This window comes from Pygoscelis adeliae, unplaced genomic scaffold, assembly GCF_000699105.1.
Source record: "Pygoscelis adeliae isolate BGI_AS28 unplaced genomic scaffold, ASM69910v1 Scaffold103, whole genome shotgun sequence".
NCBI classification, from domain to species: domain Eukaryota; kingdom Metazoa; phylum Chordata; class Aves; order Sphenisciformes; family Spheniscidae; genus Pygoscelis; species Pygoscelis adeliae.
Genome location: NW_008824723.1, coordinates 5267490 through 5294017, shown reverse-complemented (window position 1 = coordinate 5294017; position 26528 = coordinate 5267490). Strand labels below are relative to the sequence as shown.

At 42.6% G+C, this 26528-nt stretch overlaps 1 protein-coding gene across 1 annotated transcript in view; it reads right to left on the bottom strand.

Moving 5' to 3' along the window:
• Positions 1-26528, bottom strand: part of TG (thyroglobulin) — a 166384-nt gene that overhangs the window by 130893 nt on the left and 8963 nt on the right. The window contains exons 6-19 of the mRNA XM_009323383.1: positions 25129-25235; positions 23865-24008; positions 21923-22108; positions 16735-17799; positions 14495-15082; positions 13203-13445; positions 12725-12862; positions 12076-12153; positions 11508-11620; positions 10686-10797; positions 9810-10010; positions 5622-5831; positions 2035-2189; positions 1361-1517 (exon numbers count right to left, since the gene is read on the bottom strand). Of these exons, the coding sequence (XP_009321658.1) occupies positions 1361-1517; positions 2035-2189; positions 5622-5831; positions 9810-10010; positions 10686-10797; positions 11508-11620; positions 12076-12153; positions 12725-12862; positions 13203-13445; positions 14495-15082; positions 16735-17799; positions 21923-22108; positions 23865-24008; positions 25129-25235 (3497 nt within the window). The remainder of the gene's footprint in view (positions 1-1360; positions 1518-2034; positions 2190-5621; positions 5832-9809; positions 10011-10685; positions 10798-11507; positions 11621-12075; positions 12154-12724; positions 12863-13202; positions 13446-14494; positions 15083-16734; positions 17800-21922; positions 22109-23864; positions 24009-25128; positions 25236-26528) is intronic.

The following is a 26528-nucleotide window of genomic DNA, read 5'->3' as shown; positions in this document are numbered from 1 at the left end:
AATTTTTTTCTCAGCTACTTCAAGAGCAAGACTTCTCATTTACCCGTAAAGACGCTAGGAAAAGAACAAAGCTATTTTAGTAATGTAGATTTTCAAACCAGAGAGCCAATTTGTTCACTCTGTGTAAATACACCAGAAAACATCTCAAACAGAAAGACCCAAAGCTGCCTTAGAAGGTAATGAAAGTTGATGGTGCCAAGAGGATACAGAGAGCAGGTTCCCAGTTGTCTGGTCTCTCCAGACTAGACTCATACTGCCTCTTCTGAAACCATACAGTCATTCCATGAAAAGCAATTTTAGTACTACGGGGAAATTACAGTGTGGAGAGGCTCAAAAATGTAATGCCGTCAAAGCAGAACACTTTCAAAAGTAAAGTTTAACATAAAACCAAACACACTTATACTTTGATCCACCTTCTGCAAACTGCTTGAATACTCATGTTTCCCTTATAATCTGGAGCAACTGAATGGATGTAAACATAAACAGACTGTAAAGCCAGGAACCACACAACCACTGCAGCCGCTGTCTGCATCCCGAAGGCTTTTGACTTGGTTCTGACCAGGCAAAAGCTGATGTAGGGCACACATCTCCAAGTCCCAAAGTTAGAGGGAAGGACATGTGCAGGCAGTTATTTATATTTAGTGCTGGGAACACCACTGAAAAGCAGTAAAACTGGAGAAAAGCTGACACAGAGGGCATTTGAACTTGGGATATGACTTTTATGTCTTTTATTTTAAAGGGAAACACTGACTGCTTTGAAAGAAGTTCTTTACACCATCCCTAAGTCACTTGGAAACCACAGCAAAGATCTGCCAGTCAGTGTTCTCTGCATAATTGCTCTAGGACTTCTGAGGTAAGGGTCATTCTTTAGTGTCAAAGATAATGTAATAAATAGAAAAAGAAAAGGAGAAAAAAAAAAAAGAAATAAAAAAACCCCAAAACCTTGGAATAAATTAGTTATATTTTTGGCAATGTGTGAATTATGTTTCTCTGAGTCCAACCCAATAAGGAACAGAATCTTTTCCACCACTGACAACCTGCCCACTGGAAATTAACATCTGGGACAGTTCAGCTCATGCTCGATAAAGTAATTTTCAATCTCAGTTAAAGAAGATGGGAGAGGCAGTTCTATCTGAAAGAAACATTCAATTATAGCTCCTTTCCACTGTGCAGTCACAACCTGAAAAGATAAATATATCAACACCAAAAGCTCAAAACCACAACTCCAGCATTATAAAGACTCTTTCCATGAGCATTTATACTACCTTGTTAGTGCCTCCTAAGAGCAGACACAGGGAAGCAAAACAATTAAAAGCAAAGCAGGCTTAATTCACAGAAATATCAGAGGAAAAAAACTTACCAATATCATGTAAGTCAGGGAGAGAAGCTGCTGGGATGTTTTCCAGCTGAGTCCTCCACGTGACATTCACCCCCAGGCGGTCCACGCTTAGGCATTCAACATAGACAGTGGAATCATCACAGACAGAAACCGAGCCAGTATTTCCGAATGCATTTACCTGAAATTCAAAATTAAATGAAACCACAGTTAGTCAACCTGAGAACCTTCTAGTTCTTGCCTTTCCCTATTCAATTGCACTGTGCTATGCTCAAAGGCAACATTTTCATAAGGGCCCATTAAAACAGAAGTAGAAGTAGGAAAAGATAATTTTAGCAGGTCATTTACTCACTGTAAGAATAGTCAAAGGGTTCTCTTCCATCAAAGTATATTTTTAATAAACATTGGACTGATGTGATATGACTTCTATGGCTACAATTAAGCTTATCTGCCGATGTGGGGTCAGTGAGACTAAATAACCTATTTTCCAAGCCATCCATATGAGAGTGCTGCCAATCTTGACAGATTTCATGGCATTTTCTGCTCTTCCACCTCTCTCAAACAGAGAGAGAGAGTAGAAAAACTTCTACTTTTGTGTCTCACCTCTTTTTTTTAATAAAAAAAAAAAGCCACACCCAAACAACCAACCACCAAACAAAAAACCACACCAAAAACAGAGAATAAGGAATTGAAATTACCTGGAGGTGACATAAACCACGAGCCTTCAACTCATCTAAAATAAATATCTGGAATGCCTGGAGTAATCCAGAGTAGTCAGAACTACAAGTCTTCTCAGGAGGCAGTAGTAGTTGAAAGTGTGTTTGAGCTTGGACTGTCTGAAGTAATTGGAGCTCTAAAAAATAAGTAGAAAGGGCATTTAGTAGCCTCTCTAAAGCCTTTCCTTTAATGTGGAAACTGACTTTCAAAAGTTACTTTGAGAAAAGACAACACTGATTTGGCATTTTGATCTTCCATCAATAGCAATTCCCCATTTCTAGGTGAAAGCAGTAAATTTGTCCATAGTAAATAATAAATTTGTCCATAGTAAATAATAAGCAGCAAGAGACATGCTTGATAAATACATATGTTGTGCATGAGAGAAAAAGCCAGGTGATATATAATAAGGAGACATTTTACATTGGAGCACTAACTCACAAAAGGATAAGGAACAGTCTGGATCATTAATGATGATTGTTTATAAGCCTTGGCAGACAGGAATTTCCAGAGAACTAGATGAAAGCTGACATTATGCCAATACTTAGAAAAGAAACAGGAAGACAGGAATTATTGACCTGTCAACCTCTGCTTCTCTCAGACACAACCATGAAAGAACTTCTATTAAAAAAGGAATTAAATGGTTACAGCAATTAATACTAATTCAAATGCGCTTTCAGAAACCTAGCTTGCCAAATTAACTAGGAATCAAGTTTTAGGAGAGAATAAATTTGATTGCATAATAATGGCATTGATGTGGACATCTACAAGGGCCTTCCAATTTTTTGATAGCAAACCAAAGCGATGCAAATCGCACAAATCGATGAGAAATCCATGACCTCATCAGTCACAAAATGAAAATCTATTTAGCCAGTTTTTAGCCAGAATAAAAAAAGATGTAAATTACTTGTCTCTAATTGTGACAGTGTGCTTCCCCCACCCCTCACCCACCCTGACCTTTATCTCCCATAACCGTGCTCAAGCAATAACCGCCAGTGGCGGTCATAATGAATTTGTCTGGTCTTGATGGCTGCATACAGCTCAAAATGGATTTGGGAGACGGATAACAACACAATAGCCAAGGGCTAATTTGAACAACACGCCCACCTAACCACAGTGCTAGTCAATGTAAACTAAAATCTGTGGTTGATATGCAAATACGACTATGAGTCAATCATCTTACCGCCATAAATAGTGAGCAGCCCAAGAGCCCTTTGAGCTCTTCTGCACAGCAGCAGACTGTGTCCCTTGAGTAGGGACGCCTCTCAAGGTTACTCCTCAAGGTTGAGAGATTCCTTGCTGCAGCAGGTCCTCAGTAAGTGACTAATGACATGCTAAACTTTGCTAAGCTTTGCTAAGATTATGTCTTAGATTGATTATGCACATATAATCATAGAATCATAGAATCATTAAGGTTGGAAGAGACCTCTAAGATCATCGAGTCCAACCGTCAACCCAACACCACCATGCCCACTAAACCATGTCCCTAAGCGCCTCATCTACACGTCTTTTAAATACCTCCAGGGATGGTGACTCAACCACTTCCCTGGGCAGCCTGGTCCAATGATTAACCACTCTTTCAGTAAATAAATTTTTCCTCACGTCCAATCTAAACCTCCCTTGGTGCAACTTGAGGCCATTTCCTCTTGTCCTATCGCCAGTTACTTGGGAGAAGAGACCGACACCCACCTCGCTACAGCCTTCTTTCAGGTAGTTGTAGAGAGTAGAAGTAGTAGTAGTAGTAGTAGTAGTTGTTTATGTCTAATCCTTTAGACATAAACCGTTGACCAAGTCTGGGACTAAGTTTGGATCCTGCCGCACCTAGACTCCTCTAAGGGAAGGAGTTTAGAATGCAGGGGGGTCCTCTTTGAATCTCATGACTCAACAGGAGGGTCTCCCTAACAGTTTTGTCTGACCCTGTCCTCTATGCAGTAAATAATCAAATGTATCTTCCCATCGAATCTTCTTAAATCACTGTCACATTTACTATCAAACTTTGTTAAATTGCTGTTTTATATCAATAAACATATTGCTGTTTCTCTCTTATGAGTGAAGTGCATCACTACATTCACAACACCACTGGAGTTACACTGATCCCTGGCTTCATGGAGGGTTTGTTATCTCAGATTCAACACAGTGGTGATGCTGTCATGCCACCTCCAAATGGAGCTGACTCTTATCCCACCAGCCTGGAGAAGCGGCAGAGCTCTCCCTCATTCACCTCCTCTACAGACCCTCGCTGTATCACTGTACAAGTGTCACTGCTAGAGCACAATTCTGTCCCTCGCTCCCAGAATGAGTGAGCGTGGGAAAGCCTGGAGAGCATCCAAGGAGAATGGTGGGAGGGACCAGAGGACACAAAAGCTTGCTTCTTCCTGCAAGGCACAAAGCCCTCTATCTGTTTAGTTTATCAGAGAGTAGTTAAGAGCTGACTTAACCACAATCTCTAAGTGTACACGTAAGGAACAGGAAATAAGATGCTTAAGAGTGTGGGTAATTATCCACCGGAACAAATTACTAAGTGTTGTGGTGAACTCTCCATTATCGTGAAGTTTATTCAATCACCTTCAGATGTGTTGGGAATTTTTTCTCTCTCCTTAAAACCATGCTCTATTTCAAACACAAATTACTGTGGGAAGTCCTCAGCTTGCATTAAATGGCAGCTTGTATCAGATTGCCACACACTCCCCTCTGGCCTTACAAAGAGTTATTCAATTGCCATCAGGCAAACATGAAAGTTACTTCATAACATGCTACAAAAACCTAGCAAACATGATTACAGACAGACAAAAGTCTCAGTCTGAAATTTAAAGTTTAAAATCATTTACATTTGGAATAGAAGACCTGGGGTACAACTGGAAACTTGTCTATACAGCAGTTTACAGCAATACAGAGATGAAAAGTAGCTGCAAACTTGGCATCAAGATCTGCATTTCTCAAAGTTCAGCACTGCTACAAATTGCTGTTTTGATCAGAAGGTATCTCTATTTGAAATAATTGAAAAGGTCAACATTAATATCTGATTGCATGAGCTCTGACTAGACAACTGATTCTTCCAAGATTTAAAGTGCCATTTTTTTCTTGAAAGAAAAATGGTTTGAAAAATACAAGTCAGCCAACAAAGACAACAATAATCCTAAAGAACAGACTGCTGCAAAAAGATGCAGAAGTAACAGTGACTTGATTATGCAAATAAACAGTCAAGTTCTGCCAAATTCAAACATCTGGTGCTCATCTGTTCTTCCAGGACTAAGTGGTTCCATCAGAATCACGTCATGATGCCAGCATCTTTTAACTTGCAAAGAAAAATCTGCATATAGATTGAATAACTATTTATAGCTATATTATTACAGAAAAGTGGGACTGTTTCTGGCATAGGAGCTAGCCAAGAGACAGAGATGAATATGGCAGAAGACAGGACTAATCTACTGCACCTTAATTTAGCAACTCCCATATAACTGTTGTGTCCTATTATTGTCATTCACACAGTAGCTTCGTGATGAAAGCACATTTTTGTACATCAATTGACATTGCTCTGCACCCTTCCCAACCCACGGCAGTTCAGACATACTCTGGCAGGCCTGATAGAGCGGGGCAGCCAATACCCATCGACGCTGTTGCACATCACACTGAAACGACGTGCTGGAAGAGGCGCTGTGAAAGCCCTGGTGGCACACCAGCCAACACTGCTGAACGCTTGAAGCTTGCCCAGAAATGTTTTCACAAAATACAGCTCCATTGAGAACAGATGAGGCACCGAATGGCAGAGCACACTGCGGACCTTTAGGCACATGAGAAAGGCAATGTATTAGTGGCATACTATGACAGTAAAAAGTCCGCACAACCCTCGTATCAACAGAGAAAACCCAGACAGCACCCTGTGCATTTCCCACTCATCCCAACTTGGATCTGGTTTGATGTCAGCATGGTTCAGTTTACTAAAGCTGATGAAAAGACACATATTGACTTTGATGGGTAATGCACTGGGTCCAGAAAGCTACATGCATGGTTTCTAAGAACAGATAAGTTTTAAAACAGTCATGAATAAATTTAAGCAGAAAATGAGAAGGAGGTTTCTAACCATCAGCAGAACAATCCTTTACAAAAGATATCCAGTGGAAATAGGCAGGGGCAAAAAAAAAAGTCAATTCCCTTTAGACTGAAGTTTGAAAACTTTAAGGTCAGGAACTCATGACGATGGTGTCTTCAACAGCACCAGGATATTTCTGGTGACTCAGCATGTCCTTAACAGTAGTATACAGCTTTGGAGTTGGAGCACAAAGTTTACCCTATCAACTCACTCTGCATCAATACAGTCATTTCAACCCTGCTAGCCCACTGTAACAGGCTTTTATAGCAGGCTAACTACAATGATAATTAATTTCTACTAATCAGTACAAACCAACTGCTTCACTCAATATTAGCCAAATCCCAACCAAATTACTGAATATATCTAGCAATAATGAAACACTTCTGAGTTCTAGAGCTACAAAACATAGGAAGAAAAAACGACTTCCTCAGCTAGAAAAAAATACAAAGAAAAAAATGTTCTCATATCATACAATTGACTTGCTTGGTGTATGTATAGATCATTTTCCAAATACCAATGCTCAGATCAGTCCAAACCTCCCTAGTCACTGGAGAAAGGCAAACACTGCGAATGGTTTAGGTCTGAGCAGCCTCTCTCTCCCCTTCTGATGGAGATATGGAGATTAATTCCTTAACTTAGCAGCCACTTCAGTTAAAGCTTAAAACATTGCAGGATGAATCTGGGATCCAGTGTGCACAGTACATCTTTGTTTTCCAACCCTGAGCATTTCAATGCCAAAATAAAAGGCTTTCATATCTGTCTCTCTGAACTGCCAAATGCATCTTTTCCAAGTCCCCTTTATAGCATCTCTTCTGCAATAACTCTGCAAATGGGGCCACTACGTTCCTCCTCTTCACTCATTGACTGTATCCAGTCTCTTTTTCAGTAAAGGTGGAAACCTGGCATCCTTGCTTAACAAATTTTTAATAAACCTCCCGAGATTTTAGGACCAAAATATATCACTGTAAAAGAGATAGCAATACTTATCCTGACCTATATAAACTGCATCCACCATTACGTGTAAATTATATTAATATCTCTTAATACAAAGTATATAAAAATCAGTTTAAGTCTTTTTATTGCTCTAACACATTCTACATCCAGCAAGTCAAATCCAGTCTCAGCTATATGCTGCTACAGTCTTTTACTGTCTGTTCCAGTGAGAGCTGGTATGTAAACTAGAAAAATAACCAGCCCCCAAAACATAAGTGATGGACGGTTTCCTGGTGTGGTTCACAGGTTTCAGTTCCAAATCAGTAATTTGCTCATTTACCCCTCCACAGATGTCATCTCATTTACTATCGTTATCAAGCCTGCACCATTTTGTCATTCTTCTATTTCTGCCCCAATTTCTTGGTCCTGTAAGAGTGAATCAGAATCCAGTTGAATATTGACACTTCTTTCATAGGTGTTTCTAAAGATTTCTATAAGGAAATTATTGTCTCCATGACCTTCTCTGGAAGACTTTCTCTCCTCTATCTCCACTCAGAGCTGCGGAAAGTGGGCATGAGGATGGGAGATGCATGTGAGGACTGCTAGGATACTTGGCATCATCTCTCCAGTGCATGTCAACTAGAAAAAGTTAGATTCTACCTCTGATGGAAGTTATTAAGCTAATGAAAACCTCATTGCATGCACTGGGCACTGTGAAGTTATTACTTGCTGTTTACAGCTGTCTGTTCTGATGTTGGAGGAGAAGTTTATTGTATTTTCCCACCACAACAGCTTCTTTTGCTGATAGACAAGATCTCCAAGATAGTGAGATAGTATTCTCTTCCTTTTTTCTAGAACAATTATTAGTAGTTCCCAGAACTAGAGGCTGGATAGACTGAGGGGAAAAAGAACTTCTGCTTCTCTATTCTTACACAATAACTAAGTTGTTTATCATGACAAAGTTCCATTGCTATTCCAAAATCCAGGAAAAACATTAAAGATTATTTCAGTGGTATTTCTATGCAGAAAATAACAAATAGCTGTCAGTAAAGCCAGGTTTCCACTATATTTTCAAAGCAGTTCTCTCTCTCAGCTCAGTCTTTTAAAAAAGAAAGGTCATTAGTCATTCAGTCACTGTTTCCTCTAGGAAAAGTACAGCATTACAGGATCCCAAGAAACATCAGATGTGCACACAAAATGTAAAGTCATCTTAGAAGCATATCTTGGGGTACACCTACACCCTCCTTAGAACATATTCCATAAATTACCTCAGAATTAAGGGGAAATTTAGAAAATGAGCTGTCATGGAGCGAAGGAGATATCAAGGACTTAACATTTACAACTAGTTCTGACTTTTCTCTGGCCTACTAGAAACGCTTCCACTTTTCCCTGTTCACCTTCAGAGTTTATGGAAAAGTCAATCGATACTGCTGAGTGCCAGGTGTCACACTGAGTTCCTCCAGCTGGTCCAAACAAAATAAATATCACACAGTCCCGTGTTCCACAGAGATACTAGCCCATAACCTGAAAGCAGGATGGCAGCAGCACTGTACTTGTTAGACTGATCAGCTCTGCTTCTCTGAAGAGCTAGAAACCTGCATTGGACTGCTACGTTCACACGGCTACACCACCCTAGCTCTGGAGCTCATCTCTTCAGAGCTCAGTTGGGCATCTCCATACAACACCACACTGCATGGGGCAGATGATACCACCCTGGGGTCCCCTTGTAGCTTCTCATAAAATCCCATCTGCATAGCTCCCTATTGGTACAAGAGAGTTCAAAGAAAATGATGTCGGTGGTGGTTTCCAAGTTGGCCGAGGAGTTACCTAATTGACTAAAACGCTTTACAGCCAGTTGGGCTGACACAATCGGGTATTTGGTTGGTGAGCATGTGTTGGTCTTTATAGAACAGAATCACAAAAGGAAACCGAAGCAATTTCTTATCATGTGGTCTTGTTTTCCTAAATCTACCAACAGCTCTTATTTAAAAAAAAACAAAAGAACTATGGAAACAGTAGTGTCCTGCAGGCACTAGTTGAAAGTTTTCTTTTTACATCTCTTGTTTCCACTAATCGTTACACTTCGGAGCATAACCTTGTAGAAAGTTTAATTTGTTTTGCTTCACTTCAGTGATGGGGAGATGTATAAAGGCCATTGCAAATTAAATTTATCCAAATGTCTCCCATTTGGACATCTCACTGGAAACCATGAGTGAATTCCAGTGCTTCGCAGCTCTGGTCATGCAGGAAATACTCTGTGAATATCTAGTGTTTTGGCACATCCTTTTCACAACTCTGGTCGCAAAGCAAGAGTAGGAATGGCAGAAGCATACGTTTTTCATATTTTACTTTAGTCAGTTGAATGGCTTTTAATCCCAGAGCCAGCTCAGACTGGAACAGGTTCAAGTTTGCAGCAAGCTGTTCAGATTGACTTTTTAGCTAAGTTTAATAGCTCAGCTGCTTTGATTTAACCAGTTTTATGAATAAAGAAAAGTCAAAGATCCACTCCCTTCTCCTTTTGCCCTGACAAAGCACTTGAAGAAAATGGGACATCGTGCCCAGGTAGGTCAGAAATCTGCTATAACATAAAGATAACCATACCTCTTGAGCAAAAATCTCTGTAAAGATCTGAACAAAGAAGCTTAAATATAACTAAATACTGGAAAAAGTTAGGATCTGGGTCAAGTTCCAGACTTGGGCTTGCTCAGAAACAATGCTCCTCAAGCAGGAACTCACTTGCACATGCAGGTCTTCCTCCGCTTACTCGTGTCCCTGGCACCTCTTCTCCATTGTCAAAGACACACCAGCAGCTCTCTTGATCCTGGCTGCACTGCATGGGTGAGAAAGTCCCGTTGTCCCCTTCACACTGTGGGATGTAGCCTTTGCCAGCTTCTCGTAAACCAGTTTTAGACTTCAGCATATTACAGAAACTAGGACCTTTAAAGAGAGAAATTCATTACAAGATACAGAGCAGAAGACAACAAACTGATCATCTGCAGAAATGAACTACACTAATGTACAGAATTGTCCTAAACAGCAGTGCTTTCGGCCTGTTTTTGTATAAGGAAGAAAGGTGAGTAATCATGAAACCATAAATAATTTGAATCATTATAGAAATGTGGAATTTTACTTCCACTAGAAAACACACGTTTTTTCTAAAGATTCAAGTGCAGGTTATATGGATTTGCATCAATAAAATAGTGGAAAAAATACTGATATTTATTTTGCATTAACATCCTTTTTTGCCATAAATTTGATCACTTATCATTTAGATGCTGATTTTTTTTTTAAATCAAATGAATCTTTTTAATAAGAGTTTTTGAGCAAGGTCATTTTAAGTGTAACAATACAACTATTTACATTTTAAAATAGTCAAAATGTCCCACTTTAATACCTTCAAAACTGGAAAAAAACCAACCATGGAATAGCAATATTTATGGTCTCCACAAACAAACAAAACAGGGACATGAGCGTGTGGAACCACCCCCTGACAAGAAGAAACTGTAAGCCCCCTGTGTTTCATGGGCATCATTCTGAAAAGGAAAGTACATATACCGCAAAGTATGAGGCATTGCCACTAGCGTCACAGGCTGTGGGTAAAGCATTACTCACACTCAGGATTTCCATCCAAATCTTTGCTGCCACGCTGAAATACTTCTCCTGACACAGGATCTACACACCAAATATCTGTGTCGGATCTCTGTAGCACATCATATTCTCCTGTCTACAAAGAATCAATTACATGTCATTGCAGAGCAATGTATATTAATATAGACACACCACAATCCATACCCCAAAGGTTGGTTAAAGTATTTGATTATATTTATATTTGTCCATTAATACAACACATTGAAAAGAAACACAAAATATTAAAATACAGTCTACCTAATTTAATACACAGACCAGGCCCTGAGAGAAGCAGTACGCAAACTGAAAGCCCATTGAGATGAAGTTCTGGTATAATCTTGGTTTGAAATATCTGTTCCTTGCCCGTCTCAGGGCTCTATCCTGATCACTGCCATGTTTTGAGGGCATCACGGATCCTATTTTGGGATACCTGCATCCAACTCCCTCTCATTCTGACATTCTCTCACAGCTCAGGAAAAAAGAGCCCCCCAGATGTCAGTCAATTAAGTTGTGCCTTTTAAGCATAGCCCTGCAAAAGGATGAGGCAGAGCCACCCTGTAGGAGGGAAGCGTAGGCAGGGACAGAGCTTCCTATTCCCGGTCTTCGTCTCAAAACTATTATTTAAATTCTGCCTTATGCAGGGCAACGCCTGATGTTTGTTGTCTTACCCTTTTCTTTCAGGTTAATAGGAATGCACAAGGGATGCTTAAGGAGCATAGACAGAAACTGTATGGGCCTTCGGCGTGGTGTAAGCAAAACGGGGGAGGGGAGGTTTTGTTTCTTCCTCCCTAAGTCGTGTTAAATCACCTCAAGGCAGTAGGGGACGACTAGATCAGCTGTAGAGTCCTCCAGCTTTGCACCGCTCTGTCTCCAGCGGGAAATTAAGGCGTTGGTTCGAGATCGCTGACATGATGTCTGGCCTGTAAGAGGGAAAACATACATGCATGTTAAAAAAAAATCAAGTTCTCAAACCTAAGCTAGAGAAAGGCATACATCCCCAGCTCCTTCACACATCTCCATTAGGCTCTGCTACAACCTCAGGCAGGGATTTCCTGATCAGTGTTTGATAACCACAGAATCACAGGATGGCTGAGATTGGAAGGGACCTCTGGAGACATCTGATTGGACATCTGGTCCAATCCCCTGCCCAAGCAAGGCCACCAACAGTAGAGGGTCCATTCACAAATCACTCAAGCCAAAATCAGACATAGTAAAATTAAATGAATTAGCAAAACAAGCATAAAATTCCTTTTTCTTTTCTTGCAATGGTTACAAACAAGCCTTGCTTCATGCATATGATACGAGAATTTTCAATAAAAATTAAAATTTCTAAGAACAAGTAAAGACAAATATTTAGGAAGAAAAAATAACTGACATTTGGGAAGTTCTGCCAAGCGTGAGACCAAGGAATCCATGACATAATGTCCTCTCTCATCCACGCACCAGCAATGACCTGGCCAGGGAAGAAAAGCAGTTTTATTTTAGATGTTGTACTGCAATATGCTTTGTTGCGTACTGGTAAGATTTTCATCTTCAGCAGCACAAAAGAAAGTGGTCAGTAAATCTAAGTCACAGTTAACTCTGCTGCCCAGAGATAAGTAGACCACACCCGAGAGCACTGATGAGAATGGAATTGTAGCAGCTATGGTGAGACTCTTCCATTGCAGCCCTATCCTGCAGCGTGTCATCTACTCCGAGCAATTTGGTATCATCCACAAACTTGCTGAGGGTGCACTCCATCTCATCGTCCTGGTCATTAATGAAGGCATTAAGCAGCACCAGCCCCTGAACTGACCACCAAGGAACACTACTAGCAGCAAGCAACTGAACACGGACTGATTTTTGAGCCCCAATGAGCTGCCACTTGAGTCCTTCACGCCAGTCAGTTTTCCACCCATCTTGTAGACCATATCACCTCTCTCCAGTTCAGCTACAAGAATACAGGTTTTCCATCTTTTTATTAGAATTCTGCTTAGCTTTTCTTTGTTCAGACAGCCCAGAGTATCTTATTAGCAATTGCTCACCTGTGCTCTCATAGCACTGAGTTGGCTCCCAGTTTCCCAGGCCATCACACTGTGGGATGTAAGGGAGAAATCCCAGCTGCGCTGCTTCCCCAGCAGAACGTTTTGAAGTAAAGTGACTCCGCCAGTAGAAATGCAAGACTATAAAAGATAAGTAAAAGAAAGCTATTAGTGGCCAAGACAAGATATTTTAAATGTACACGTTTGCAAACACCTGAATGTTCCCTGTACTTTGGAAGGCAAATTAACAAATGCTACAAGTACATAAAGGCTGGTAAGTGTCCAGATCTTATATATGTATTGTGCCATACATATAAGACAACCGAAATCAGCTCTTAGGTTGGCAGGTTAATTACACTGATTAATTACACCTGCTGAGTTGCATCTGTTTTTCAGCAAAGTTGAATTTGACACAGAGTACTCTTGCACAGATCCTGGGCATTGATCCATTTAATTAAGCTCTCATCTCTCTTTCACCTACCTGACCGTGCAGCCAGCTGGAGAGCATAGTCGCTGCCTGATAACAACTTTTCAGAGACCACCACCTCTGTCTCATAGGGCCGAGCAGAACGTAGGAGATCGTTGTCTGTGAGCTGTATTCCCTTTGCCATCAAGAAGCTTTCTCCAAAAGGGAAGTGGGAACTATTTGATGCTAGGATGAGCTGCTCTGCCTCATCCATAAATTTCATGGCTTCCTGCTTAACACCTTCACATACACCAGGACCTGTAGAACCAGAGGATGTTTTAATGCCTTTCATCTAAATCCAATAAAGATTTGCATGTGAAAACTAGCTGGCCTTTCAATTAGCATCTTCTGTTCTGTCCTTCAGTTGCTCGGTTTTCAATTGCTTAATGAATCAAGCAAATGAGACTCGTCAACGCTTAGCTATATAACCACAAGAGTCCAAGAGTACCAGGAATCACCCAAACATTCTCCAAGCCTTGGGCCAAAGCCTTGATAATTTTAAGTTACCTCCTCATCATTGGTTAGAAATGGAGTTATATGCCTCTACAGAATTGTCCCTCAGTCACTGTCATTAAAAAGAGGATAATCAGAAAAGAGAGCGAGAAAGGAAATGGAAGGTATATCCCTTGGGTCTAGAGTGGCTGCTGACACTTGACCTGTCCTCTCCATACATCAGCTGACTCAGAAATGGCAGTTCAACACACTGAACAAGCTCAGTGAAAGCTTCTCCACTAAAATAACTCTCTGCTAATCTGCTTTGTCCCCTTTATTCCCCATTTGTCCACAGGACTGGCATCTCCAGCACTCCTTGCCCATTTGGAAGTTTGTCATTCATTGTCCTGTCTCTTGCTCCCAGCTGGAAAACTACTATGTAATGAGAATGGTTTTAGTGACGACGTTTATAATATAGGTCATCTGCTGAAGTAACCCCAAAGAGGGCCCAACAGCTTTGGTGGAGGTGTCTAGACAGAGGGCTTACCAAACTTCAGTGCTGGCCTCACTCTTCTCCTAGTGACTTCTAGGGGATATCTGTTACTCTTGACTGCAGAGTAAGAAACAGTAAAGAAAATTCCTCTTGCCTCATTTTAAGGCATTCTTGAAAGTCATTTACATTACAGTGTAATTATGAAATTTCCATACAACTCTTCACACACTATTTCTAACTTCAGTGTCCTTTGCCATCTGGCTAAGTATCTTCCACAAAAGCATTCTATGTCCAAATAGCACTTGAAAGGACTTTCCTCTTGTGACATAAAAGCAAAGACAAGAAATGCTGCTACTTATGTGCCAGAAATTCTGTTACTTACATGCTGGGACCTGGTTCACTTCTGCCTTTGTCCCTTGCAGCTCTTTTCCTTTGCTATCAACACACCAACAATCACGAAGTTCAAAGTGGCTTAATGGAGCGCTGAAATCAGTATAGGGTCCTGGGTAATAGGTCAACCGCTCATTCAGAAGCTGCCAGAACGTATATGGATCCAGTAAAATGTTCTCAGATGCATAGGTCACGTTTCCTTCCAGCACTTCAGGTGGGAGATCAGTGAAGGAGGAATATGTGGTGAATGCTGGGAAGACATTCTGATGCCCAGCTTCATACAAAGCTTTAATAAAAGCTGAAAAGCCTTTGGAAGACATCTCTTTATATCCAGTTATGATATTCAATAAACTAGCAACAGGCAGGGTTTTGCCTTCATTGTTCTCTGCAATCCACCTTTCATACCACTCAAAGGCTTGCTCAGAAGGTCCACTGCACTGCACCTGCCTCCAGGCACCGTCAGCATCACACTGCGGGAGGTAAATGCTGGAGAGCTGAGACAGAGCACTTGGATTTGACAACAGGAGTTTCACAGCCTTTAGAAACTCCTGACCAGCTGTTACTTGGCAAGCACTTGGGCCTGGGGAAAAGAAAAACATGCATAGCACGTCTTATGAATGTGCTGAAGATACACAATGCCCCCTACCCCCCTAGTACTATAAACACTATTACTAAAACTTGGTCACTTATCCCAATACTAATGACAACATTTCTGGCCTGTTGTTAAGAGGGCCAATGCTATTAAGCTCCCATGCTGAAGCAGGGTAAGATTTCCAAAGGCATGTGAGCACTGAAAGATGCATATAGATATGATTTTTTAAAATATTTGAGCATATTAGGTGCCTGTAGTTCTTCCTGGGGGGGATAGGTGCTTGATGCCACTAAATGCCTTCCTGAATCTGTTCACACCAATGAGGTATTTTCAGATACACTTGATCTGGCAGTTAATTCTTATTCAGCCAATCCCTGCAAAAGCAACCATCTGAATAGTAGGATAATATTGATTTTATTTCCCCTTGGACCTAACCAGATTTTTCAGATTCTGTTGTCCTCTCTTCCTATTCTCTACTGAATATTGCAGCTGAATATAAAAATATCATCCTTCAAAATGGTGGAGTGAGTTTGTTTTGGAAGTCTTTTCTGCCATCTCCAAAGCAAAATTTCATTTTGCCACCAAGCAGCTCTACAAGCCTAGCAAAAGGTAGGAGCTCATCTCCTTTTGAGCAGCAGAGAATTATGAACCTGTTTATTTTTGATTGCACTACAGATGGGTTGCTAGATATAAATCCCCTACCAATTCATACCATTGCAATAAATTTCCCACTACTTCTGCAAACTGTTATTCAAAGGAGGTCCTTCACTACGTACCACTATCATCTGCTGGATACTCTGCTATTCCTTCCAAAATGAGAAGCAGGCTCTTCTCTTGGTCTGTTCTCCCTGTTCATGTGCCATTTTCAGTTCACAGAAACTTGAAAGACAAATATCCCTACCCTATGTGCTTCCCTCTTCCTTTGCATTACATTACTAGAAGGGCAGAAGAGGCAGTTCATAGTCTATAAGCAAGTTGCAATGCCAAATTGATGTTTGACAAGTCATTTGCAACCCACTTTTCTGGCCTGACTGCATGACCTCTATGAGAAACCTATTAGCCTTTGAATCCCTCTCCTACGTTTGGACTCCTGTGATGTGTTACCAAGTTCAGGATATATTCTTGCGCTAAAAGACTAAAAGAGGTTCATGGTTTAAGGCACTGAAGCTCTTCAGTTCTCAGGACAAGGATGAGCCAATGACCATGCCCAGGTGACTTGGTCCTGGAAGTAAAAGGGCTTTTTCACTTGGCATGGGTCACGTTCAGTTACACAGGTGCTCCAGGTCTCATGGGCATCACGGATGTTATACACACTAGCTACACACTTAAGTAGAGACAGATGCCAATGACATGCTCGTTAACAGGGCAAGACCTCAGGCTCCTCTGTTTTGAGTGTGACTACCCCAACCCACTGAAAGAAGCGGGAACCCTCTTTAAGAGTTAAGATATCAAGGTTTACGTACACTGTATTTCCCACTATTTCCCTGCAACTGTAGGGCTGACTCGCTTTCCTGTTAGGGGACAATATTGTTTGTATACATCATCCATACATTTCCAGATATAATCAGATATGAAGAAAGAATCTTGAAATCCCAACACAATAAGGAAGCATCTTTAAATTCCCAGTCCCTAGGACTTACATTGCATCGGCTTTCCAGCTTTTCCCCTTATTCCTGGAATAGTCTTGCCATTCAAATCAACACAGAAGCAATTTGTCCCATGACACTGGAGTGGCAGAAAGTCTCCATCCTCGGTACAAGAGGGAATAAAAAGATCTGATCCCGCAGGCAGGCTTTGCTTCAAGTTTTGCAGGTTTCTCCTTTGCTTCTCACAATCAGTGGGACACCTTGGATGTTTGCCTTGAACTCTGGAGCCTGGAACTTCCTTACCTGAAGTGTCCAAACACCAGCACTCTCCTGCATAGCACTGAACTTCCTCATACCTCCCCTCCTTGGTGCATGTTGGAACAAACAGGTCTCTCTGCTCCTCACCACAGTCTTCGGATCCCAATGCTAGTTTCACCACTTCACCTAAATCTCCAGCAATGCTTTTGGGGACAGAAATCACTTGTTGAAGAAAAGTAAAGAACTCTGGTAGTTCCAGAACAGAGGAAAGGAATTTCATCATATTCTGATTGTCCTGTAGAGTTACTGTGCGGCCAAAACTTCCTACCAGATGTTTACTCAAAATTGAGCTCCCCTTTGACACCTCCAAAGAAAATGCCTCAGCTGATTCCAGAAGGCCTTGGCCGTTACCCCCCTCTGCCACATCCTCCTGTGGGAAAAATTGGCCAATGCTGTATTTCCCACTAGTGCCAAGTGCCCCTGTGAAGTTAAACTGGATCAAATTCTTCAAGAACCTTCCTCCAAAGAGGTTTTCTTGGAAACGCTTTGGATTGGCAGTAAATTGCAGTGCCACTTGAGCCAGTTCCCTTGATGGGAACATCCCCGTGATGGCTTCACTAAGGGTGGTTTCTAGCCCAGGAATCTGGCTGACATACGGGCTTTGTGCAACTGGGGACGACAATCCAGAGTCCAGAAACAGCTCCTTGAAGGAGGGAGGGCAGGGTCTTGAGAAGCCAGCTATTTTTTCTGACTGCATATCTGGCATGGAAAACAAATTGGACTGACTGAAGTACCCAGCAGGGCCATAAAAGATCCTCGACAAGGCCCGTCGTCTCTCAGCGATGCACACTTGTTCTTCACCTAGACAAAATTTAAAAAAAAATGCAAATTTTGGAACTTCCAAAACCTGTAACTCTATGGCTATCTTTCAAGCAGTCTCAGCAGAAACCACATAAAAGTATAGTTTAACCTGTCTCTAGTTCCTCAACTATGCATCACGCACATTTGTAAGGAAATTGGAACTGTTGTTGAATACGGTCTGTAAATAGAATTCTCCAGTCAAGACACAAAGTGAAAGGAAACATTCCTTCACCACGTCTGAGTTGTCTGCTCTGTAGTCTTTTTCTGGTTCTATTGTGTCCCAATGTAAATCCTCATTCCTGTTCCTGTGGCTGAAAGAATGAATAAAAGTCTTTTCCAAATATGTTAACTCTCTGGTAGGATGCCTGCTTCTAATGAAAACCTCCAACAATCCAGGCACAATATGTGAACCTAAGAAAAAGAAATAGACTGCAGAAAAACAGAAAGTTATTTTAACCAATGCCCACTAATGAGGAATTTATGGAGGCTTCCTACCTAGGTCTTCAGTTTCATAGTGAAGCGTGCATTACAAGAGGTTTGAAAACATTGTTAAAATTAGCAGTAATAGAGTGTTAAGGACCAGATGGCATTCACAAATGAGCTCTAAAGGAAAAAAATACAAAATTTCAACAAAAATAGTCAAATGTCAGGGTACTGAGGGTACTAACAGTGGCCCTGGCCACCCACATCCTGGGCCAAGCTATGTCATAGGTGTGTAAGCATCCAGCCCCGTCTGTTCATTCATACACAGACAGCAATGCTTCCAAGTTAGGATGCAACAAATCACTGAAGAAAGACCTCTGAAAATGTCAGCTTAAGGCTCAAAAGACATCAAAAGAGGAAAGACTTAGTAGATACAAAAACACTGAGAACCAGACAGGATGGTTACGGCACTGACTGGATCTCTGGAATGCACGCAGCAGCTTGAATCATGTGCTACACAGTTGCCTTTCCTTGAAAAGTAGCAGAATTACAGGGAAGGGGTGCAAAAGCAGCAGAATTACAGAGAAGGGATGCAAAAATATTTTGAGGACAGAACAGCTTTTCCAGTAGGAGAGACTATTCAGCTTGGACAGAAAAATATGATAAAGGTTTTTAAAAACCAAGATTTTCCACATCATTCACAATAGACAATTATTATTCGGTATTTCTCGCAGTACAGGAATTAGAATGGTCCAGAAGTAGAGCACATAATTATGATCACGAAATTTATTGCCAGAGGATGCTAGGAAGGATAAAAGGTTAAAGAGCAATTAGGCAAATCCCTGGAAGATGACTCCATAAAGGAGTGCTGAACGCAGTGATCTGGGTTCAGCCTCCAATGTGGGGACTCGCTAGCCTGCAGGCAACAGGAAGGATATATGGAAGCTATATGCATTTCCCATGTTTCTCACGCTTTCTCCCTAAGCACCACTGCTGTCCCTGTAGGGGACAGGATGGTGGATAAACAGCTCTGGTCTGCTCCAGCGTGGCCTCCCCTGGGCTCCCATCCCCATTTATTCCACATTCAGGCAATATGATAAAACAGTCATAAATCCTGTTAACAGTAAGGATAAAAGCTGGGAATCTTAAAAGCTGCTGAAATAGATTAGCAAGTAATCTGAGGCTCTGTGATCAGCATCTTTCTCGCTCCTCCTTTCGCACCCTTGTCCTGCTCCACAGGTCCTGGCAGGGGCTCGGGGTCCCTCACAGTGGTTCCTTTGTAAAGGCATTTTCTGTAGGATGGGCCCCTTCTGTTTTCAGGGTTGGTTCTTGGTAAGAGGGATGAAGAACATTCCTCTGGGGACCAATAAATTAGTGTAAGCCACAATCCTGCAAGTATGCTAATATGAAACAAATGTAGGATCACGGTCTTTAAAGGCTCTCCCCTCCTACCCACTGTTGAATCAAATCAAAGCAGAGTGAGAAGGAATAAACAGAAAAGCACTGCTGGGGTGAATTTATTGTAAAGGTCTGAAAAGGAGCATGTCCCTAGCAGGACTGCCTGGTGCCCCAGGTCATGCGAGTACCCGATGTGCTACCCACACCTTCGTCTCTGCCTCCTCCAGCGTTCACGCTGCTGAGTGTGAAAGTCGAAGATATTAAAGAGAAATAAAACAGAGCAGAACTGGAGACACGCACATGGCATGTAGCTGTCTGAACACAGGCTGCAGCTATATCCTCATGAAACACCTTCTTGGGAGTTAGTCTGCAAAACCTCTGCAGAAATTTTTTCCTGCTTAAATTTCCTGAGTCCGCCAATAAAAGCTGCAAGCAGCCTCAAGTCATTGTCCCCCCCCAGAAAAAAAAGAAAATCATCAGGAGGGCTCAGCAAAACACATTCAAAGAGAAAACAACCAGTCCCAGCATATGGCGAGGCCTCTCAGAGGTTCCCTTGCAATATCCTTGGTGATCAGCCTCGGAGGCATGCTAACATTTTCATTTCACAGTAAGCCTTTCTGTGCCCAGAGCAGTCTGAGCGGCTTGGAACCGTGACACCCAGGGCAGGTTCCTCCTTCTCTATCTGCGTGGTAAGACTGTGTCTCGCAGACAGAGTAATTACCTTCCCCGAAGGCGGCCCTGCGTTCAGACCTTGTGCTTCCCCAGCCCTCCAGCACAATCCTGAATATTTAGGTAATGTGCTTTGGAGTGAAGGTTTTTTAAGTTTCTTCCTCCCCTCCGGCCCTTTGACATTTCTGCTGTCATTTCCATTTGGGGCACTGATTTGATGGTGTATTCTGTCCTGGTTTTGGCTGGGATAGAGTTAATTTTCTTCCTAGTAGCTGGTACAGTGCTGTGTGTTGGATTTAGCATGAGAATAATGTTGATAACACACCGATGTTTTAGTTGTTGCTAGGTAATGCTTACACTAGCCAAGGACTTTCCAGCTTCCCATGCTCTACCGACTGAGAAGGCTGGAGGTTCACAAGAAGCTGGGAGGGGGCACAGCCAGGACAGCTGACCCAAACTGGCCAAAGGGACATTCCATACCATGTGACGTCATGCTCAGTACATAAACTGGGGGAAGCTGGCCGGGGGGGCCAGCTCGGGGACTGGCTGGGCGTTGGTCAGTGGGTGGTGAGCAATTGTACTGTGCATCACTATCACTTATTTTGTACACTCTATTGTTAGTATTATTGTTATTGTTGTTGTTGTTAGTATTATTATTATTTTCCCTTCCTTTTCTGTCCTATTAAACTGTCTTTATCTCAGCCCATGAATTTTACTTTTTTTTTTTCCCGATTCTCTCCCCCATCCCACTGGGCTGGGGGGGGAGGAGTGAGCGAACGGCTGTGTGGTGTTTAGCTGCCTGCCGGGTTAAACCACAACGTATTCTTAATGAAATCTTTCAAAGCCCAAACCCATACACTTTTTTCTGAATTGTTTGGGGTTTTTTTACTGGATTTGGCAGTTTTCATGGCCAAATATGCAGTGACAGAGATGGGGAAAAAAATGCTCAGGATGAGAGATGCCTTAGAAATTCCACAGCATTTCACCAAAGGAAGGAGGTAAAACCCAAAGCCACCGTCACTGGCTTCCTTACATTATCCCAGATATTCTGACCTAACGCCCCAGCCCCTGGAGTCAAGAGACAGATATCGCGGCTGCAAAGAAAAGCCTTGCTGTATGCAAAACTAAAAGGCTAAACAAAGGTCATAAAGGAAAATAAAAGGAATATGATATTTAATAATTTATTAGAATGTGGCTTTTAACCCCAGGGAGGTTTCTGGATCCCAGTTTTTGAACATCAGAATCTGTCAGAGCCGAGAAGGGAAGTGGTCCTTCAGGTTTCTTTCTAAAGACAAAATTCCCGCAGTGGATGAAGTGTTTGGAGAGGGAAGGTGAACGGGCCTGGCCTGAATTTGAAGCATACGTGGATCTACAAGGCAACGGTGCTTGTTAGCTCCTTTTCTCTTCCTACATTTCCCACAGACCAAGGTTGGCCTCTCACAGACACCAGCTGGGGGAAGCACCGAAGGACAAGAGCTGGCATTTGCACCACATTTCGACAATTACTATCAAATTATTGCCCCCAACTCCCTTTGATTTTTCCAAGAAAAATGAAAGTGATGCACACAGACTGGAGCGAGTAAACGAACACAAGAGATGTACTCGTTTTTCCTTTTCCAAACCTCATACATACCGCAGGCCGGGGGCTGTCCTCGTCTCTTTGTGCCCTGGACCTCTTGCCCTTTGGTGTCCACACACCAGCACTGTCCTCCCTGCTGACACTGCACTGGCGTGTAGCCCCCATCGGTATCACAAGACGGCACATAGGCGCTCTGGTAACGCAGGGCTGCGTACCGCTCAACCTCACACTTTGAGGGGCCTGGAAGAAAAAGAGTATGCATTAAGGAGGGAAAGCTTAAAGTTTCAGAGCCATCTCTGCTTGATCTCATCATTTCCCTATTTGGGGGGAAAAGAAAAAATAAAGTTTAATTTCCTGACTGTTTTCAGTGAAACTTCAAGTACCAGCCCAAAATGCAAATTCTCCACCTTCTTTTCCCCTGAAGAATTGGTCCCAGGGTTTTCTGCTGCAGGTATCATTTATGAAAACTAAACAGAAAAGAAAACCTCAACACATTTTTCAGCCATAGTCATGGGTAGGCAGAGTAGCAGCATCTACTGGGAGCCATGCTGGAGGCTAGGTGAGCTCTTGCCCTTAACGCAAATACAAAGCTGGTCAACAGAGATAGATGTGTAGCTTGGGAGACCAAGACGCAGATAAGCATCGATGTTTCTGGTGAGAACAAGGCATTGCTCCTGCAAAAGGATCTGCACCTGACTGTGGAGATTTGGTTTGGGACCACACAATTTCTTTCATTTCCCTCCACAGGGATCTGAAGACCTTATTCCTGTCAAACTGGCCTTAATGGCAGAGAAGCCAAAACTCCATAAAGCAAATTTTCTGAGTTATGCTCTCTCCAATACTAGACTACTCCCTTCCAACAGAAATTTTGCTTGTTTATACAAACCTGCAATCCTACAGCCTAAACATTTCTCACTTTCAAGAGCTTTCCAGCTACGCTCAGCTACCAGGTTGAGGCAGCAAGAGCATCAGATCAGAGCAACCTGTTCATCAAGGAAGCCTGACAACTTTCCTAACGCGTGTGGCTTCAGGCGGTGGCGTGAGATCTGGGTAAGTCACCAAAGCAGTCCCTGTCAGCGGCTGAGGAACGTGATCACATCTCCATCTTGTGGCTGTTACAGCTTCATCTTTGCTGACAGTCGCTGCATCCCAAGCTGCAGTCGGAGCTTATTGCACAACACTGTGCAGTGGGAGGGGGAAGACGCTTTCCAGACTCCCCAGAATTATCAGCTTGTCCCAGAAATAGAAAAACCATGTGACTATGTGGCTGGAAGACTTACATCAGTATCTGCTTAATATCCCTGGTGATGCAACTCCTTAGCGAGGACAGCAATGTCAGTGGAATTTGGATGGGAGGATGAAGGATCACACCAGGGGGTTCAAACTCCCCCCAGCCAAGGCAATTCTCTTGGGCTCTGGTGTAGGAGACTGAAGGAGGTACCTGACCTCCTGTCCCACAGAGTTCACTGCCCGTAGGCAGAGAAACTCTCCCCATTTGCCAGCCCCGACTGGGGAGGGAATGGACCCAAGGGCAGATCCAGAAGTTCAGCCTTGCTGGCTAAGGCACTACAAACTCTGGTGTAGCCTCCTGGGGATCGAGTGTGTTGTAGCCAATGTAAGATCCTTCCTATTTCCGAGTGTACCACCATAAATTAGGGAGCATTTTCTCAGGCTTTTATTTTAATAAATCATCGGATCCATCTCCAAAATCTCAAGACAAGAGATAGGGAGAGTTCATGGGCTTTCAACTAATGCAAACTTCAAGTGTGTGGGAAAGCACAGATCAGAGGACAGGTACAATCTGCTGGTAAGAATGTACAATCCAGAGATTAAAAGCCAGCTGCAATTCAGGGACCTTGAGTCTTGCACTGAAGCTGTGATATTATATGCTTTTAGTGCAAGAGACTCCTAGAACAACTCTCCCCAATGGCAGCTGTCACATATAATCTCCAAAATTGTCACCTTATTTACAGGGCATCACCTGGGTGCTACTTACATCTGAACTTGCCAGAGGTAGCTAGCTGAACCCCCAGAAACCGCCTCTGCAGGATCCGATATATGCTGGTCTCCGTGAACATGCGGGCAGGCTCCAGCGCAGAGAAAATTGTGTCGTAAACTTCATCGAGCAGCAGTTCCAAGCCTGGGAAAGAGAGACTTTTAGCACAGAGCCTGGTTTTAAGACTGAAGTCACCTCTTTTACCCCAGAGTAGCAGAACTGGAAGCCTATCCGGAAAAAGAAAACCAGTCCTCTAAACAGGCCAACTGTGAATTTATATTGCATAACCTTAATGCACCGTGCCATATAACCCACTGTTGAGTGCCCAGTCCTTAGCTTTATGTCTTGATATCTACCAAAACAAGCAGGAGGAACATCCAGTAACCAGCACTGTGCTGTGGTTTTGTTAGGTTCAGTCTACAGTAGGGTAACTGATGGAATTTTGGAAACTGATATTACCAAAAAACAATTCCCAATCACTTTGGTTGTATACCAAAAAATAAGACATGCAGTAGTTTCCCTGAGTGCACAAATTTTTGGAGAACTTCTCACCCTTGTGGGAATTAAACATTAAAGTTCTCATCTGTCATCTAAATTTTAAGCTATCATGCTTTGCATTTTCCCGTTGTTTTTTTTTTTATTTTTAAAACCACAGTATCTAAGGAAGAGGAGCTGGAAGTCCTCAACCTCCTCATTCCTCCTTCTTGGAAAAAACATTCTTTATTCTAAAGTGTCCCATCAACCGTTAACACGCCTAAAAGGTATCCTGAGGCTATGAGAAAAAAGGAAGGACCACTTGATGTCCCCACCCATGGCAGGGGGGTTGGACTAGATGATCTTTAAAGGTCGCTTCCAACCCAAAACATTCCATGATTCTACCTGAGCAAGAAGAAAATAGTTCAGTCTCCAGTCCCTTTATATTCCCCTTCTTGGACTTACTGAATATGATGCAGCTTTCTAGTGTGGGGCATTTTCTAGGTTGGGCATTCAGAAATCCTATTAGACCATTCCAGAAGGGACGGGATTAGCTCCTGGGCAGCAACTCCACTTGCTGCTCACTGAAGCACTGCTTCTAAGGGTGGGATTTCACCAGTGAGCTCCAGTCTTTCCCACGGGCACTACACTGGTCACAGTGGTCTTACCCCTTGTAAGAATGAAACTGAAGTCCCAAATGAAGCTGAAGACTGAGAGCTGTTATTTGTCCCTTTCCCTTGGGAATTCAAAGCCACTCAAGTTAAAGGATCAGATGCTGGAGGGTACTTACCGGTGTCTGCCAACTCTCTCCCCAGGCTGTCCGTGCAGTAACAGTATCCAGAGACCTCTGGAAACGTCTCCCGCAAGGAGCTGAATGTTTGGAAAGCCTCCGGGAGCCTGGAAGGAAAAGCAGCCTTCCGTGAAAAGCCTGGGGAGGCGCGTTGACAACAACAAAGCATCATCTGTGTTCCCCTCCCGAATTTGTACGGCAAGGATGTCTGCACAGCACAAAGCCATTACAAAGCCCTTTGGTCTCCTCGTGGCAACCAGGCTCTGACATGATCCAAATCGCTGTTTCAGCAGGCTTTGTGAATTAAGCACAAAAGCTGATAAAAATCTCACTAACATTTTTCACTTTGAGAGCATGGCTCAACAGATTAAGGAGAAAAGGTTTTTAACATATTACAAGTAAGACTGACTCTTACTTCTGGAGACCAAAGAGACACCAGTTTCCAGTATAATATTCTAAGGAGTGACAACAGCCAGATTCCAGCAAAGCAATGATTTTGGAAGGAAACTTAATAGGGTCAGAGTTGGAAAAAAACATAATAAATGTGATCTTAACTGACAGACGCTCTAGGGTTTCTCCAAGCAAACATAAGATAAGTTTTTCTAGACTCAAGCAATATGACTGGTGGAACAATTTTGCCAAGTTCCAAAACAATCGTATTATTTTACAGACACATACCCTTACCCTGAAAAATGATAAAGGCCTGGTGTCCCAGCTGCATGTGGCTTATTTGGGAAAAATCTAACAACATGGAAGTGGAATTTTCTGCTCAAGACATTCAGAAAATTACACAAAGTAGGTTTTTACCAAGGAAGGACACTTAGCAGTAAGAATAATGGTAGATTAGAATCATAGAATCATAGAATAGTTTGGGTTGGAAGGGACCTCTAAAGGTCATCTAGTCCAACACCCCCCTGCCGTGGGCAGGGACATCTTCACCTAGCTCAGGTTGCTCAGAGCCCCCTCCAACCTGACCTGGAATGTTTCGAGGGATGGGGCATCCACCACCTCTCTGGGAAACCTGTGCCAGGGTTTCACCACCCTCAGCATAAAAAATTTCTTCCTTTTATCTAGGCTAAATCTACCCCCCTTTAGTTTAAAGCAATTTCCCCTTGTCCTGTTGCAACAGGCCCTGCTAAAAAGTTTGCTGCCATCTGTCTTATAAGCCCCCTTGAAGTACTGATAGGCTGCAAGAAGGTCTCCCAGAAGCCTTCTCTTCTCTAGGCTGAACTACCCCAACTCTCTCAGCCTTTCTTCATAGGAGAGGCGTTCCATCCCCCTGATCATTTTTGGAGCCCTCCTCTGGACCCGTTCCAACAGGTCTGTGTCTTTCTTATTCTGAGGGCTCCAGAGCTGGACACAGTACTCCAGGTGGGGTCTCACCAGAGCAGAGTAGAGGG